Source organism: Bos grunniens, chromosome 25 (assembly GCF_055505025.1).
Source record: "Bos grunniens cultivar Pamir isolate PY7600 chromosome 25, Bosgru_T2T1.0, whole genome shotgun sequence".
Lineage (NCBI taxonomy): Eukaryota > Metazoa > Chordata > Mammalia > Artiodactyla > Bovidae > Bos > Bos grunniens.
This window is the reverse complement of record NC_141189.1, coordinates 3,629,852-3,647,790: the sequence shown is the minus strand read 5'-3', so window position 1 is coordinate 3,647,790 and position 17,939 is coordinate 3,629,852. Positions and strand designations below refer to the sequence as shown.

Below are 17,939 nucleotides of genomic sequence, written 5' to 3'. Positions count from 1 at the left end.
ACTGTCGTTTTGTATTAACTCGTCATTGGATAAACATTTGTATTAAGAAGAATCATCCTGCTGGCGAATGTGGTCGTTTCCAGTGGAGTAGAAAGAACTTAATAAAAATTCAAGATGCCTCATGCTTGCTCAGTTGTCTTTTTGAAAATAACATTGGTCAAAAGTTTTTTTTTTAATATATAAAAGCTGTTCATTGTAGGAAACTTGGAATATTTAGAAAAATATAAAGGAAAAACTGTGTATTGCTGTATAACAAGTTATCCTGGGATGCAGTCTTAAAACAGCAAATAAGCATCAATCTCTCTTTTGGCTCCTGTTGGTCAGGAATTCAGAATCGGCTTCAGCTGGTGGGGAGAGTCAGCTGGGGAGGCTGGCCAAACACCCTGCTTTAAAAGGTAGATCGTGGGACTTCCCTGGCAGTCGGGGGGAGGGGGGGGTGCAGGTTTAATCACTGGTCGGGGAACTAAGATCCCAGATGCTGAGTGGTGTGGCCAAAATATATATATTTTTAAAGTAGATTTTATTATTATTCAGGGATAGTGAGACCAACGGATCAGCAGATGACTGCCACTGAAAAGACAGTTATTCACAGACCCCAAGGAAAGGGGGTGTGCATCGCCAGGCAGGCCTACAGTGGGAAGCACCAGGCGGGTCAGGAAGCAGACAGAGCGGGAGTATGTGGACCACAGCCTTCACTGTGATTTCCCTGGGAAGGAAGCAGCGAGGCTCTCTTGGTCTTCTCGTACCTTTTGTCCAGAATTTGCCCCAACTGTGCATGCACGCAGTTATTTTTGGTTCATTATGATTTTCTTGTATATTGTAGGTTCAAGTGCAAGAAAGGGGTCTCGGGTCCCGGGCCTGTCTCGGTACCTCTCCCAAAATGCTCCCAGGCAACGTCAAATCAAGTCAGCAATAAAAAATTCATCTTCATGGAAATGTCAGACCCAAGCAAGCATTTTGGCTCAACAGTATGCCCTCTAGAGGCCACAGGTGCTCAGGTCTTGTGTTTATCACGAGGTCACGTTTTTGGCTAAGGAAATTAATCCTGATTCCTATGTGGTCTGAGACATACTCCCAGTCCCAAGAGCGCTAGAACTTCCAGAGACGTCACTGCATGAGCAGTTTAATCATCACTGGGGTAGAGGATTTCTTAAAGCACCCCACAGCCTAAAGTCTTTGACAGTTAATATGATTCAAGTTTCTTTATGACAGACCCAACACTCCAAAGTAATTTGACGTGATCTGCTTTAATTGGAAGGACTGATGCTTAGGGTGCAGCTCCAATACTTTGGCCACCTGATGCGAAGAGCCAACTCATCGGAAAAGACCCTGATGCCAGGAAAGATTGAGGGCAGAAGGAGAAGGGGGCGACAGAGGCTGAGATGGTTGGATGGCATCACTGACTCAATGGACATGAGTTTGAGCAAGCTCCGGGATGACAGTGAAGGATAGGGAAGCCTGGCGTGCTGCAGTCCATGGGGTTGAAAGAGTCAGACACAATTTAGCAATTGGAATTTTAGTGTTACTGTTTGTTCCAATTAAACACTGCCCAGGCTTCACTTCCTATCAGCATGCTAATGACTTTTGAAATTTATTATTATTGTTTTAATTAAAGACTTTTATTGAAATACAGTTGATTGACAACGTTGTGTTAGTTGCAGTTATATGGCAAAGTGATATAATTTTATACACACACGCACACGTGCGCAGTCACTCCAGTGGTGTCTGACTCTTCCACCCTGTGGACTATAATCCGCCAGGCTCCTCTGTCCCTGGGATTCTCCAGGCAAGAACACTGGAGTGGGTTGCCATGCCCCCCTCCAGGGGATCTTCCTGACCCAGGGATCAAACCCCCGTCTCTTTTGTTTCCTACATTGGCAGGCAGGCTCTTTACCACCAGCACCACGTGGGAAGCCCATATATATATATATATATATTTTTTTTTTTTCCCTCTCTAACATTCTCTTCTATTATAGGTTATTACAAGATATTGAGTATAGTTCCCTGTGCGATACAGTGGGTTATGCTAATGACTTTGAGTCGCTGTTTCCCAACTAAATAGCTCACCTGAGGTACAGATCCCTAGCACCAAATGTTGGGTGTCTACATCAGAACATGTGCACAAACTTCAAACTGAAGAGCGTCTGTTTGTACTGCATCTCTGTGGTCCTGGTGCCCTACACATTCCTCTGTAGCTGTGGTGCCCTCACATTATTCTGTAGGCCTCTGGGTGTCATTCAGTCGCTCAGCCCTGTCTGATTCTTTGTGACCCATGGACGGTGGCACACCAGACTTCCCTGTCCTTCACTCTCTCCCAGAGTTTGCTCAAACTTTATGTCCATTGAGTCAGTGAGGCCATCCAACCATCTCATTCTCTGTCACCCCCTTCTCCTGCCCTCAATCTTTCCCGGCATCAGGGTTTTTTCCCAGTGAGTCTGTTCTTGCCATCAGGTGGCCAAAGCATTGGAGTTTCAGCTTCAGCATCAGTCTTTCTAATGAATATTCAGGACTGATTTCCCTTAGGATTGACTGGTTTGATCTCCTTGCAGTCCAAGGGACTCTAAAGAGTCTTCTCCAGCACAGTTCGAAAGTATAAGTTCTTTGGTGCTCAGCCTTCTTTATGGTTCAACTCTCACATCCATACATGACGATTGGAAAAACCATAGCTTTGATTAGATGGACCTTTGTTGGCAAAGTGATGTCTCAAAGAGGCTGAGCGCCGAAGAATTGATGCCTTTGAACTGTGGTGTTGGAGAAGACTCTTGAGAGTCCCTTGGACTGCAAGGAGATCCAATCAGTCCATTCTGAAGAAGATCAGCCCTGGGATTTCTTTGGAAGGAATGATGCTAAAGCTGAAACTCCAGTACTTTGGCCACCTCATGGGAAGAGTTGACTCACTGGAAAAGACTCTGATGCTGGGAGGGATTGGGGGCAGGAGGAGAAGGGGACGACAGAGGATGAGATGGCTGGATGGCATCACTGACTCAATGGACGTGAGTCTGAGTGAACTCTGGGAGTTGGTGAGGGACAGGGAGGCCTGGCATGCTGCGATTCATGGGGTCACAAAGAGTCGGACACGACTGATCTGATCTGATCTGAATACGTCTAGGTTTGTCATAGCCTTTCTTCCAAGGAGCAGGCGGCTTTTACTTTCGTAGTCCTGTTACTCCAGACATTACTCTACTCCTGACAGCCCGCTGAGCTCCGCTGGGACCTGGGACCCTTAACTGCAGTGCTTGCCCTTGGACAAACATCTCCTCAAGCGAGGAAATTAAAATAAAATAAAAGGGGCTAAAAATAACTGCAGGCATGTGGAGATGGGGCAAATTAGGAACAATAAGATACAAAAAGGCTACAAACCAACTGCCACATCTGAGGTGCTGGGAGCAAAAGCAGGGTCCTTGGCTTGATCCCCACGTGCAGCACCACCAAGGGGATGGGCAGACCACCCAAGCGGCTCCTCCCGCCAGATGCGCTGATGCTCCCGGACCCTCACCCTCTTTAAGGAAGCAGCCCACGCGCCCTGGAGCAAGCGAGGGCACCCAGTTACTCGTGTTCTCTCCTTTGTGCACGGATCCCAGGATAGCCTCCCTCGCCTGAACTGCTTGTCTGGCCTCTTTCCAGCTTCTGTTGATTAAAGGGTGCAAGGACCCAGCGCCTAAGTCCTGGCATCCGTACCTTACCAGCGCCGGGGGTACTAGTTGTCAGCCGAAAGCTGTTTAGCAGAGGATGTGGGAAGACATATAACTGCAGAGCTGTCGGCTGGTGAGTCTACAGGGAGCCCCAAACTCCGCAGTTGCCCATCGTGGTGCTGGGCTCATGGAGGATGGAACCTGAGCCCGAAATCGCTCGTTTCTCCAGCCCCTTCTAGGGATGGAGAGGTAACTTCCTCCCTGGGCCTGCTGCCTCCTTCCCGCTCTCCTGGCCTCTAGAGAGCCCAGTCTCTCTCTGCCCCTGAACCTGCCCTTTGACCTTAACAAGATGTTTTTTCCTTTGGGCACCTTTTGGTTTTTCCTAATTGAGTCCCAGGACTCTGCTGCCCTCTGGTGGCCACAAGGGGCGGCTCACCGCTCCATTTAACCTTACAGTTCAAAATTTTGCTCACCGGCCCATGGTGGCAGTTGCAGGAATACAAGTGTTAATCCCTTAGTTGTATCTGACTCTTTGCGACCCCATGGACTGTGGCCCGCCAGGCTCCTCTGTCCATGGAATTATCCAGGCAAGAATACTGGAGTGGGTTGCCATTCCCTTCTCCAAGGGATCTTCCTGACCCAGGGATCAAACCTGCGTCTCCTGCATTGGCAGGTGGATTCTTTACCACTGTACCACCTGGGAAGCCCTTATTCTGAATCGGTGAGTGAATTTGCCAGAAGGAATACAAAGATGAATAAAATTCAGCACTTGCCCTTAAGAAGCTTCCAGTTGAGGGCGGGGGTGAGAGGTTGAGACTGGGTCAAAATCTGTTCATTCCCTTGCTTATTCATTTAACAAATATTCATGCAGCCCGAAATCTGGCACGTGCCTGGTGGCTCAGATGGTAAAGAATCCACCTGCCAATGCAAGAAAGGTGAGTTCAATCTGTGGAAGATCCCCTGGAGAAGGAAATGACAACCCACTCCAGTATCCTTGCCTGGGAAATCCCATGGACAGAGGAGCCTGGCGGGCTACAGTCCATGGGGTCACAAAGAGTCAGACGCGACTTAGCGACCAGCACTTTTTCACTTACTCTGTGCCATGTGTGGCAGTAAAGAAGACAGCTGAGGAGCCGGCCTTTACAGAACTCAAATCCCAACGTGTGTCCAATACACGAGCGAATGGTGATAAAGGCCTATGAATTAAGCAGGTTGTGAGGCAGAGAATGAGCATGGGGTGACCACTATGAGATGGTCACGATATGACAGAACTGTTGGCTTTGGCTGCACCACACGGTATGTGGGGTCTTAGTTCCCCGACCAGGGCTCGAACCCGTGGCCCCTGCAGTGGAAGTGAGGAGTCATAACCGCTGGACCACTGGAGAAGTTCCAGAGCCGGGTTTCAGGGAGAGAAAGATGGCATCCTGCCAGCACAGCAGGACGAGCATTTGGGGAAGAGGACGCAGCAAGGGGAAAGGTTTCAGAAGAGGGAGTGAGCTTGGTGTGTTTGAAGACAGAAGCTTGGTGTCGCTGGAGCTCCGTGGTGGAGGGAGAGAGCAGGTGGAGCGGTCAGCAGGGCCCCCCTGGAGGAGGGCGTGGACTTGAAGCTTGAAGGGAAGTGATTCGAGGACCGCAGCACGGGGAGGAGAAATCTCTGATTTGCATTTAAGGAACGTGGTTTGATATAACATGGACTTGGTGAATAAAAAGGTAGAAAACAAAAGTCTGTGGGAGGGAATTCCCCCATGGGTCCGGCGGTTAGGACTCCGTGCTCTCACTGCTGAGGGCCCAGATTCAATCCCTAGTTGGGAACTAGGATCCCACCAGCCGAGTGGCAAGGCCAAAAACAAAAGTCTGTGGGGGCACAGAGGAGGGGCGTGCAGCCAGGTCTGGGGGCAGGGAGGCCTTTCTGGATAAGGGGCACTCATTGATCTATTGATCTATTGCTGCATAACCATGGCCCCAAAACTTAGGGGCATGAGTCAGGAGTAAACATTCCTCATCTCAGGTAGTTTCTGAGGGCTGGGAATTCAGAAGCAGCTTTGCTGGGTGATTCTGGCTGTGTTAGTCACTCAATCGTGTCCGACTCTTTGCGACCCCATGGACTGCAGCCCACCAGGCTCCTCTGTCCATGGGATTCTCCAGGCAAGAACGCCGGGGTGGGTAGCCATTTTCTCGTCCAGGGGATCTTCCCAACACAGGGATCGAACCCAGGTCTCCTGCATTGCAGGCAGATTCTACACTGTCTGAGCCACTTCTGGCTGAGGGTCCCTCAATAGATGCGGTCAGGGTGTTGGTTGGGGTGGCAGCCATGGAGGTTCCTGGGGCTGGGGGACCCACATCCAGGATGGCTCGTGCGGGTGGCAAGTTGGTGCTGTCTTGATGGGAGGCATTGGTTTTCTCGCTACGTGGACCCCTCCAGGGTTGCTTGAATGTTCTTCCTCCAGAGGGAATGATCCTGGAGAGAGCAAGGGCGGAAACCAGCTTTTATAATTTAGCCCCTGAAGTCACACTGTCACTTTGGTAGCATCTTACTGTTTACACAGCTCCGATCTGTTTCAGCCTGGGAGGGGACTACCTGGGGTGTGAAACCAGAAAGTGTGAGTCACTGGGGACCACCGTGGGGGGAAGCAACTACATAAGTAACACCCACTCTGAGTCTTAAAGGATGAGTAGACATTAGCCAGATGATGAAGACTGTCTGAGGAACTGAATTGTGTTCCTTTCAAATCCATGTTGAGGACTTCCCTGGTGGCCCAGTGGTTAAGAATCCACCTGTGTGTGTGGATTGGACTGATCCTCGGTCCCGGAAGATTCCGCATGCCGCAACAAGAGAAGCCACCGCAGTGGGAAGCCTGTACACTGCAACTAGAGGGTAACTCCTGCTCACACAACTAGAGAAAGCCCGCCCAAGGGCAACGAAGGCCCAGTGCAGCCAAGGAAAAAAAACATTTTAAAAATTAAAAAAAAAAATCCATATGTTGAAGTTATAACCCCCAGCATCTCATAATGTGAGTGTATTTGGAAATGGGGCCTTTAAAGAAGTGATTAAGTGAAAATGAGGTCATTAGGGTGGGCCCTAATCCAATCTGACTGGTGTCCTTACAAGAGGAGATTAGGACACAGACGAATAAGAAAGACTGCAGGAGGACATGAGGACACAGGGAGAAGCTGGCGTCTGCAAGCCAAGGGGAGCGGCCTCACAAGAAATCCCCTCTGCTGGCACCTTGATTGCGGATTTCCAGCCTCCAGAACTGTGAGAAAATAAATCTCCACTGTTTAAGCCCCCCGGTCTGTGTTCTTTCATTATGGCCACCTGAGCAGAGTACTACAGTTGGGTACAGTGTACCAAGGCAGCGGGGACGAACTGAGCCAAGACAGAGATGAGAAAGGTGTGTGGTGTGTGTGTATGTTCGTGGCTCAGTCACGTGCAACTCTTTGCGACCCTGTGGACTTCTTTACTATCTGAGCCACCAGGTACGCTAAGAAATAACCAATAGTTGGCATTACTAGATTCTGAAGAGCAGGGCCGTGGATTTTTCTATAAAGGGCCATATAGTAAATATTTTAGACTCGGGTCTGAAAAGTCTTTGCTGCATGAAAGCAGTTTAGACGAGATATAAGCAAAGGGGTGTGGCTGGGTTCCAGTATAATGTTATTTATAAAATAGCAGCTCAGATTTGGCTCACAGGTGGGAGTTTGCCCCCCACCACCCTGCTGAAGAGGGGTGAGGGGAAGGGTAAGCCTTGGGACAGGACGATGGTGAGGAATGCCTTAGGAGAAAAACACAGGTTTAAACCCAGGCTCTCCTTCCAGCGCTGACATTTGCCTCTTCAGGGTCAGAGTGGGGAAGGCTGTGCAGATATACGGGGAGTCTTGCCGAGGATAGGATATTATTTAATCACACAGTCCTGGCCTCAGTTCCTGGATCTACTTCTAGCTGTTTGACTTCTCTGGGTGTAACAGCATTTGCCTCACAAGAGTTGATGTGAGCTTTAGATGAGGTGACTGACAAAGCCCCTGGCACGGGTCCGGCATACAGTAGGTGGTCAGTAGATTGCTGTTCCCTCCTCCCCAGTCTCCCCCTAGCGAATTTGGGGTCATGACCATAAAACTTTATATCTCAGTGAAAAAGTGAAAGTGTTAGTCGGTTGGTCTTGTCCGACTCTTTGCGACTCCACAGACTGTAGCCTTCCAGGCTCCTCCATGGAATTCTCCAGGCAAGAATACTGGAATGGGTTGCCATTCCCTTCTCCAGTGGATCTTCATGACCCGGGGATCCAACCTGGGTCTCCTGTGTTGCAGGCAGATTCTTTACTGTCTGAGCCACCAGGGAAGCCCTTTATACCCCAATGGCTGTCACCAAAAAGATTCACTCCCAGGGTCAGAATTCTGCGTTTTTATCCAGAGGCCACATGAATCCCCCAGGTCTAGACCAAGAGCAGGGCGGTATAAAGAGAGCTATCTGTAAGAAGCCTTTCTCCAAGGTGGAACCCCAGCCGGAGGACTTGTGTCAAAGTGAGCTCTAAGGACAGGAGCTTCTTTTAAAACAAGTTACTCGAGGAGGGCGGTTGGGCCAGAGCCCCGGAGCTGAGCTGACCCCGTTTTGCGTCGTTTTAAGCAGAAGAGAGCCATGATCTGATTTGTCGTTTAAGACTCTGGCTGCTAAGTGGGGGACGGATTGTAAGAGAGAAGGAAGCTGCCACCCTCGTCCTCTTTCCGTGTTTTGGATGTTCATATATCAGACTAACGACTATGGACCGCCATAAGCGCTTTCCATCAGCGCTTGTCTTAACCCAGCTTCCTCTTTGCCTTGGCCTTGTCCACGTAGGGACTAGAAGGTGGGGACAAAACAGTTTGCCAGCCCCCGCCCCCACCCAGCTTGAGGCCACCACTTGGCCTCAGAGCTTAGCACTGGCCCGGCCTCTCCTGCATAGTCCCCTTGAGCTGAAGATAGAGGTGCGCAGCCCAGCACCCGCTTCTCTGCGGCCAGCCCCACCCACCTCTGCCTTCGCGGCACGTCTGTGCCTATTAATTGGTCGGCACGTGGTGCCGGAGCCCGGCACGCCCCCATCGGCTCCACCCACTCCCTCGAGGCCCCGCCCCCTCCAGACCTTGTGTGCGTTCATTGGGCGACCGCGGACCCTAGGCCCCGCCCATCTCGTCGCCCCGCCCACTCACGGGGGCCCTCCCCTCCCCCCGCCCCCTCAGGTCTCACCGGCTTCCATTGGGCCAGCGGCTCGTCCCTCGGAGGCCCCGCCCCTTCCCGAGGCCCGCTCCGTGTCTCGGGTTGGCCGCAGGAGGAGCTCGCCCTCCCGTCTTCCCGCCGCCGGCCCCGCCCCTCGAGGCCCCGCCCACCTGGCCCCGCCCCCGAGGGACCGCCCCCGTCCGTTGAGCGGCCGGCAGGAGGCGTCGCGCCATGCGCGGGGCCGGGACACGGGCTCGGGCCAACGGCGCGGGTAGGAGCCGAGCGGGAACGTGGTGGCGGCGGCGGGGGGCTGCGTTGGAGGTGAGTGAGGGGTGCGCGAGAAGCGGCGGCTGGGGTCGCTCCGTGGCGTCCGGGACTCCGGGTCGCGGAGGTTGGCTGGGCGGCGAGGCCCCGGGGCGGGGGGCGCGCGCCGAGGCGGCTGGGCCCGCACGGGGCGTCTCTCGGGCCGTCCGGGCCAGGCTTGTCCGGTTGTCGTGGAAACAGGCGGCTCTCGGGGGCCCGGGCGCGGTCTCGGGGGGCGGGTCCCGCAGGCCAGCTGCAGGGGGTGAGGGCGGCCTAGCCTGAAGGTTCCAGGAGGTCACCTGCGGCCACCGCCCCCTGCGTCCCTCCGAATGCAGTCCCCCCAACCGTGGCGGCCCCCTTGGAGAGGGGCGCCTGCAGGCGGGCACGGAGCATAGGGGCCCGTCACCCTCTTCTCCAGGGTCGGGGCGACACCCCCCCCCCCCCCCGCAACGCCCACAGCCTATTCTGGTTTTCCTGTTCACACAGTAGCACGTTCCCCGCTCGCGTGCCAGCTGAAAGCATTGTCTCCCAGCGATTTCTGTACCATTTCCAGCCCCTCGACAAAATAGTGTCTCTTAAGAAAACACGCAGGCCTGGGGCTCCTGGGGACCCCTGCGGAAGAAACAGGATTATCCCATTTCGGAGCCAGTGGGTGGGGCCGGGGCGGGGCTGCAGACCCAGACACCCGGGCTCCCAGCACCTGGTCAAGTGTTTGATTAATCTGAATTGCTGGAAAGAATTTTCCAGCCCTGATTACAGGTGTCTCTGGTTAGTTACAGGTGTCTCCCATTAGCTCCGGCAGCCTCTGGAGTATGCTGGAGAGAGGAGAAGTCCTTAATCCCACAGACAGAAAAGTCAGACCCCTCTCAGGAGGCTAGCACGCCTGAATTAAATCTGATTAGATTATTTTCATCTTTTAAAAGTGTGGCTCTGGCCGGAGCTGTCAATGTAGGATTTATGGCTGGTCGGAATCAGACAGAGCCTGTGAATCCACCCTCTTCCTTTCCTGCCCCGGTGGAAATGCTAATGGATCCCACATTGCAGTGTTGGAACGGCAGTGTCCCTCCACCCATTCGGTCAGCCCCGCACTGACCTCACTCGCTGCTGTGACTTGAGCTTGTTTTCATCAGAAATTGGACTCTCTTCTTGAGAACAAGAGAAAAACATTCTCCAGGAGAAGCAACAGCAGGCGACCTGCAGCCTTGGGCCCGTGTTTCCCCAAGTTTTTGTGTGAAACAGGAGGGGACTGAGCAGAAGAGGAAAAGGCTGGTCATGCTTCCAAAAAAACAGATCTTGTTACCCTGGTTGTGCTCCGCTCCGTAGGAAACTCCTGCACGCCTCTTGCCCTTTGCAAAAAACTCGGGCGTCCCATTTTGACAAACAGGCTGTACTCTGCATTCTCTGTGTGATTGTGGGGGAAGGGTGCGTGTGAGCAAGTGGTCATGCTCTGTGGTCCCTCCCTGAAGGTGGCCACAGAGGGCATGATCATGAGGAGGCGAGAGTCTCCTGGTAGAATGGATCCAGCCCATCAGGGTCTGTATTTACTGGGACTTCTTGGGGCTCAAGAAGCTGTTGCTGGAAGGGAATGAGTCAGTGTCTCCTACGTTTTTCTGCCCCTTTTTTGTTGATGTTGCTAACTTTGCCCCAGAGGAGGGGGGCTCCCTTCCATGACTGTACATGTAGCAGCTATGTGTCTGTGATTTTCTGTTTTTAATTAAAGCAGAATCACATAAGCTTTAGAACCTGTAAGAGCCTTACAGAACCTGCAAAGATGCACCCCCTGGTGCAAAATAGCTTTTTACTTCTTCATTGTATCTGCTCTGCTCAGTTGCTAAGTCGTGTCCAGCTCTTTTTGACCCCATGGACTGTAGCCCGCCAGGCTCCTCTGTCCGTGGGATTCTCCAGGCAAGAATACTGAAATGGGTGGCCTATCCTTCCCCCAGGGGATCTTCCTGACCCAGGGATTGAACGCGTGTCTCCTGCATTGGCAGGCGGGTTCTTTACCACTGAGTCACTTAGGAAGGCCTCTGTTGTGTCTGGGGCCTTTTAAATCCCCGCATTTATTACTTCCTGACTTTTCTGTGAGTCGGCCTTCTGCTGAGACACGGCTTCCGCCATTTTCAGCATTGTATTTATTTATTCTGTACTTGGACATCATCTCCGAACATAGAGGTTTCTCTGCCAGACATCCCTGGCGGACCGCGGGGCTGGGTCAGGACTGAGGGGGCTGTGCTCGAGGTGAGCCGTGCGTCTATGGAGGGTCAGGTCCACGGAGGACGGGTGGTGGCCAGAGGCACGACTTGGAATTTTCTGAGGCGGGTGGTGTGCCTCTCAGGAGGTGCGGTGGCTTGAAGGCACTCGCGTGGTGTGCGAACCATAGCCGCGTGCTTGTCACGTGAGGCCCAGCGGAGACGTTTCTGTGGTAGGTTCAGTCGGGGCTTCGCACGGGTCCGAGATGGGGAGCCAAGCCAGCTCTGCACTCCACGGCCTCTGATTGGGAGGCTGGTGCACCTTCCTCAGGGAGTTCGGAGTCGCTCCTTTCCAGCTGGACTCGAGCCTGGAGGCCTCGTGCGCTCCTCCGCTGAGGACCCCTGGCTGTTTTCAGCAGGTTGGGGCTTCAGAAAGCTGGCCCACAGCACGGGGCTCTGCGGTGGTGAGCCTGCACAGCGGGCTGTTAGCGCAGGGGGCCCCAGCCCAGCCAGTGGGCACGCGTTAGCATTCAGAAGCCAGTCTTTGGGGTGTGATGTTGTTAGGAGCATTTTGAAGAGTTCAGGGTCCTCTGAGGATGGTTCTGGAGGAACAGAAGGGCAGGTCTGCTGCTCAGCCTTCATTCCCACAGCCCTGGGGTCGGGGTGGGGGTGATGACCTCACAGGCCGGGACCCGGGGCCAGGGGCCGGCCAGCCGGGAAGAATGCGGTTCGATGTCGGTGCCTGGGCTGGGGGCCTCACCCGGTTTGGGTCCTGCGGTGTGGGCGTGGATCCTCGTCTTCAGGGAGCTCCCTGGTCACTTCTCCCACCTGGGGCAGTCCCTTCCCCCCCCAGGAAGCCCCTCCCAGCACCTGTGAGTCAGGGCTGAGGCGATGACTGTGGTGGAGTCCCGTGCTGACGCTGGTCACTGGGGCCGGTGCCCAGAGCTGCTCTCACCAGGGCCTGGCCTGGGTTTCCAGAGCCTTCTAGAAAGCGGACCTGCCTGTCTGGTCTGCTTGCCTGGAGGGGGCGCAGAGTCGGGAGCTGGCGGTGCTTGGGCTCCCCCAGTGGTCGTGAGCCCCGAGTTTCTGTGGAGGAGGACGTCTTCCTTCCCCTCCACCCGCCCGGAGCTCGTGGGGAGAGGGCCCGGAACCCCGCTCTCTGGAACCCTAGGCCTCTGAGGCCCCAAGTGCACGAGAGTCGAGACTTTAGGAACACTCCTCAGCGTCTCAGCGCTGTGTTCTGATTTCCTCGGCAAGATGGTCCCTCTGGCCTGGCCAGGGCCCACGCCAGGCTGGACGCCGTGGGTGGACCCTGGCATTCCAGCCATGCCTCCGCTGCTTCTGGAAGAGCCCTTTTGTGTCCGTTGTGGTCATGTGTCCATTTGAGTGCTGCCGTCCTGGAAAGTGGCTCCTCCAAACCAGGACCGGTCCGCCCGGAGCAGCGTGTCGGGGGCTTGTGTGCTGGTGGCGGGCGGCTGTCTGCGGTTGTCTCTGCCTGTTGGCTGGCTGCGTTGCTGTGTGCACTGAGTCTCTCGGAGCACAGGTAGGGCAGGTGGCGTTTAGGGGAGGCACGCTGGACTCTGCCCTGGCTCTGGGCATCTCTTGTCTGCCCTTGGGTGACCTCGCGGAGCTTCCTAGTGATGGCTTTCCTTGAAGGGAACCCCAGCTGCTCCAGACATGCTCTGTCCCCTGCGGTCCCACCGGCTTCGGCTGTATCCTCCCTGTTTGATTGCTCCAAGGTGCTGTGTCCGCAGCTTCTGCTGGGGCAGCGGGCCCTGGGCAGCCGTCCAGTCTGGTGAAGTTCTCCCTAGCCTTGTGGGCTCCTGCTGGTCGGTGCTCACCCACCTTTCATTTTCTCCCAGGACGCGGCCTCTTCCCTGCCGCTGGCCAGAGTCCCGGGTGCTCGTCGGTGAAGACGGGCCCACCATGTTCTATGGGACCCACTTCATCATGTCCCCACCCGCCAAGAGCAAGCTGAAGCGGCAGGGCCAGCTGCTGTCCAGTGTGCTGTCCCGGACCCTGAGCTACAAGTACCGCGACCTGGACACTCCCTACTCAGGCCTGGGTGCCAGCGATGACCCTGCCGAGCTGTCCACGCAGCTCTCGGCCCCCGGGGTCCTGAAGGTGTTCGGGGACAGCGTGTGCTCAGGCACCCACTACAAGAGCGTCCTGGCCACCGGCACGTCCAGCGCCCGGGAGCTGGTGAGGGAGGCCCTGGAGCGCTACGCACTGAGCCCCGAGCGTGCCGCCCAGTTCGTGCTGTGCGATGTGGTGGGCCAGGCCAGCGGTGGCGGGCATGCGTGGCAGGCTCAGGGCTTCCGGGTGTTCGGCGACAACGAGAAGCCCCTCCTGATCCAGGAGTTATGGAAGCCCCGAGAAGGCTTGTCCCGGAGGTTTGAGCTGAGGAAGAGGTCGGAGGTGGAGGAGCTGGCCGCCAAGGACGTGGACACCATGACGGCAGGTGAGGCGGTGAAGGTGGGGGTTCGGGGGACGCGGGGGTGTCTGGAGGGGAACAGATGGAGGGGCCTGTCCACACAGCGGGTGCCTGCTGGTGCCGACTCCATGCCACCTTGTGGAGTTGTGGGGCAGGGAGGACCTCGGCCCGCGCAGGTGGCAAACGTGGTACAGAAAGGCCCTCAGCATCTGAGGCTCCCGGGGCCTCTTGGACGTGGGGCTGTGTGCTGCTGGAGGAAGGGGTCTCAGCTGTGGTGCATGAGGGACGCGCTGGAGCTCGGGGCCTGGGCTGGAGGAGGCCCGGCCTGGAGGCGGTGGGTCACTGCCGCAGGCTCGCTGGGGCAGCCCGGGCCCTGAGGGGGCTGCAGCCTCTCGGGTTGGCAGGGCCGCTGCTTTGTGTCTGGCTTTTATTCACTTGGTGGAAAGAAGCTGGTTATCTTCATGGTAAGTGCCATAAAAAATATATGTTTTTTTCAAATGCCAAAAGACTCTTAAACATATCTCGGGTCGTATTCGACTTCTCGTTCGTTTCTTATGAAAATGGTGGCTTTATGTGAGCAAATGGAGTGGTCTCATGTGGCTCAGAGCAGAGGTCATTCGGTGGCCTTGGGAGACCCATCACTTTATGTGAGCAAATGGAGTGGTCTCATGTGGCTCAGAGCAGAGGTCATTCGGTGGCCTTGGGAGACCCATCACTTGGTCCGTGGGGTCAGGGGGCTGGAGCCCTCGCTGACGTCCTGTGTGTGTCTCCAGGTGTGTTGAACACGCGTGTGCTCTGGTGCGGAGCCTGCCTTGCATGCTCAGGGTGTGGGGACAAGGGTGTGGCAGGTGGATTGATGGCCTGCGGCCTGCCAGGGCTGCCACGGGTGGTGGTGGGCGGCAGCGGAGCCCGCTACCCCTTCTGGCCTCAGTCTTGTGATCTGGAGGTTGGGTGCTCGCCTCTCAGGGGCCCCAGGGTGCAGGGGTATGTGCGGAGTCCCGACTATGACTGTCTGTCTGGGGTTTGTTCTGTGAGTTCACAGCGGAAGTGGACCTAGGATGGGCTTGGGGTCCCTCTGACAGGGCCAGGTGTGTTATCACGATGTTTTGCGGATTTGCAGGCACCTGGGAGAATGAGAAGCTGCCCAATGAGTAACTGATGTTACTGGGTTGTTTCTTTTATTGTTTTTTAAAAAAATTAATTTTATCGAAGTAGAGTTGATTTACAGTGTTGTGTTAATTTCGATGTTATTGTTTCTAATTCTCCTCGGACCAGCGCCCCAAACGCCCCACCCACAGGCCTGGCTGCAGGCTGTGGGTTCCGTGCTGGCCCTGCCCTGCTGCTCCCGAGGCCCCGGCTCCTTGCTCGCCTCGCTCTAGGAGGCCTGGAAGGGGCCGCGTCACGCACATGGGCGGAGGGGTGGGTGTTCGGCTCACGGTCACCGTGTTGCCCAGCGTTTCCTCTGCTGGACGGAGAGCAGAGAGTATGTGGGCTGGGCCGGCCCCGCCGGTTCTGCGGGTCCTGGGTGGGCCCTGGGGGGCCGCTCTGTGTTATGGGGGTGACCGCTTGAGCGGAGGGGGAGCAGGGCAGCCACGGGGCCGGATGCCATCTGGGGGCGCAGGGCTTTGTCTCCTGTTCCATGACACTGTTTAGATCTGTTCCTTTTACACTGTTGAGGCAGGAGAAGGCGCCCAGCCTATTCAGTCTGGGGGTGGTTTTCAGAGAAGGAGTCTATTGACCTGGGTGGGGTTTCACTGACACACTTATCTGGGCTGGAAGCGGGTTGTGTTACCTGCCTGGAGCAGGCTTCCCGGGCCCCAGGGAGTTGGCCTTTCTGGCCAGCCTCCGACTTGGGCGTGGCCTGGGTGCCCTGTGCCTCCTGGCTGGACCGTCCCCCCGGCCAGTGACCATGCTGCAGAGTGAGCACCGAGGACCCTGCAGGAGGCCCGCCCCGTCCAGCCCCGCTCCACAGTGCACGGGCGGTGGAGCTTCACCAGAGTCCAGGGCCCCTGTGTCAGGTGTCTGGGGATCCTGGTGATACCCAGCTGTGTGCACACGCTCGCACGTGTGAACTCTCAGTCTGCACTGTTCCCCCGTGTAGAGTTTACTGCAGCCCCTGGGTCCCCAGGTGCCCCTCACCTCCTAGTGCACCCCGGGGTCCAGGGCCCCCGCCTCCTCGTGATGGCGGGGCCTGCAGAGAGACTGAAGGGTGAAGGTGTTGCTGTCGGGGGGGTGGTCTGTGAGCCCCTCTGACTGCTCCTCCCTGGCGGCCTCTGCCGCTGTTTCTAACACTAGTGTCTCCAGAGAAGGGGCGCCCCACCTCCTGGGTGGCCCGTGGTGAGCCCCGAGATGCTGTAGGTGCCCTGAGTGACCCGAGTGTCACCGAAGGCTGTGAGGCGGTGTGGGCTGTGGTGGGCACCCAGACACCAGATTCCCTGCCTCCTTCCCTGAAGATGGGTGACGGTGTCTCTAGCCCCTGGGAGTGGACGGTCCACCTCGTCGGGAGAAGGGTGCGAGAGGACTGGACCGCCTGTGTGGACATGTGTGCATGTGTGTGGACGAGTGCGCGTGGACACGTGCGGATGTGAACGAGTGCCCGCCTCCCTAGGTATCAGGTTACTGAACAGTCACGACGATAGTGGTTTTCCCATTTGGTCCTCACGTCAGAAGAGCGCCTGTGTGGGGCTCACTGGTTGTGCCAGGTTAAAAGCCCCCTCGTGCATCCTGGAGGCTCCAGGAGCCCCCAAGGCATCCTTGGGTGACCGGGACGCCCCTCCTGGCCAGGCGGTGGAAGGCGCCGTCCGAGGGCACTGGAGGAAGACCCCGCGCGGCGCTCCGGGACCGTCCGGCCGTCATTACGTGCCCGTAGTGTGTGTGCGGGCAGTGCTGGCGCGTGTTTTCCATAAATACTGCCTTTTCCCAGCTGCCAGCCTGCCCACGATTTCCAGAGGATGGCAGCCCTGTGTGGTGCGGGCGGGGGCCAGAGCTGCTCCCGCCTGTTCCCAGAGGCTGGCATCCAGGGCTTATGCCCCGTGGAGAGGGCTCTGGGCCTGTCCCCTGGAAAAAGGTGGCAGTCACTTCTGCTGACCCCGGGGAGGGCTGTGGGCCATGTGGTTTTCGTCAGTGGCGAGGGAAGGCAAGAGCGTGGGGTGGTTTTGTGTCCCGGATCAGAGGCGAGCTTGTGAGCTGGGTTCTCACCCACAGCCCCAGGGCACTCCGGGCCGGCAGGTCTCTGCTGTCGGGGCCGCCCTGGGCCCAGTAGGACGCTTAGCTCCGTCCCAGCCTTGCCCCCCAGTTGTGACAACCACAGATGTCTCTGGGCCTGGCTGGGTGGCCAGGGGGCAAGTTCGCCCTCAAGTGGGAACCACTGATTTGGACGCGGTGGCCTCGACAAGGCAGGAACTCAGCCTGCCGGCTGCGCCTATGCCTCCTGCAGGTGCCCGAGGCCGTGTGTCCTGGGCCCTCGGCCAGGCTGGGCATTGGGGCCCCGCCTAAGGGACTGGGGTGCCTTCCTTGCGGCCTGCCTGGCCTTGTTCCCGTCTGGGAGGCAGGGCCTCCTTGACTCTGGGTGCCCTCTTCTGAGGGAGGCAAGCTGAGAGGGTTTCTAAAGCTGCTGTGTCGTGAGGTTCTCTCTGCAGGGACGTCTCTGCATCAGCCCTGGGCTTGTCCCCATCGTCCTGCGGTGTCAGTGTGGTCTGGCACACAGCAGGTGCTCGTTAAATGCCTGCTTAAGGGTTGATGCAAACTAGAAGGGCAAGCTCCTCTGTAGGTCTGGGCTTCAAGGTGCACCTCAGGCTGCAGGGCTGGGATTGGTTTTTTCTGCGGGGTGTGGGCGGTGGGGTGGCCTGCAGGGGGCTTGGGTGCCCACCAGTGCGGACTGGGGCTCGAGTGAGGAGGAACGCGCTGCTCTGGCACCGACCACGGGGCCTGCCGGCCTCCCATCTCCTCCGAGGCTGGCTGGAGGGGCTGGCGGGGGCGGGCCTGTCATCTGAGCAGCCGACTGGGCGTGTGTTTGCTGTCCCACCCCGTCCACGGAGGGGTGGACAGGCCTGAGCCCTGACTAAACTGGGGTGTCCAGGCGTCTGGTGAGGCCGCTGCTGTGTCAGCGGCTGTGTGCTGTGAATTCTGTCCCGCACCCCCCAGCTTCTCGGTGCTGTTTGCTTTTGACCTTTTTTTCCTCCTGCCACGAATCT

General features: G+C 56.5%; 2 protein-coding genes across 2 annotated transcripts in view; both read left to right on the top strand.

Moving 5' to 3' along the window:
* MMD2 (monocyte to macrophage differentiation associated 2) overlaps positions 1-13,591 on the top strand; it is a 69,685-nt gene extending 56,094 nt beyond the window's left edge. The window contains exon 7 of the mRNA XM_086373781.1: positions 13,175-13,591. Coding sequence (XP_086229907.1) covers positions 13,175-13,225 — 51 coding nt within the window. The 3' untranslated portion in view covers positions 13,226-13,591. The remainder of the gene's footprint in view (positions 1-13,174) is intronic.
* The window catches only part of RADIL (Rap associating with DIL domain), a 51,252-nt gene continuing 46,551 nt past the window's right edge, over positions 13,239-17,939 (top strand). The window contains exon 1 of the mRNA XM_086373752.1: positions 13,239-13,773. Coding sequence (XP_086229878.1) covers positions 13,239-13,773 — 535 coding nt within the window. The remainder of the gene's footprint in view (positions 13,774-17,939) is intronic.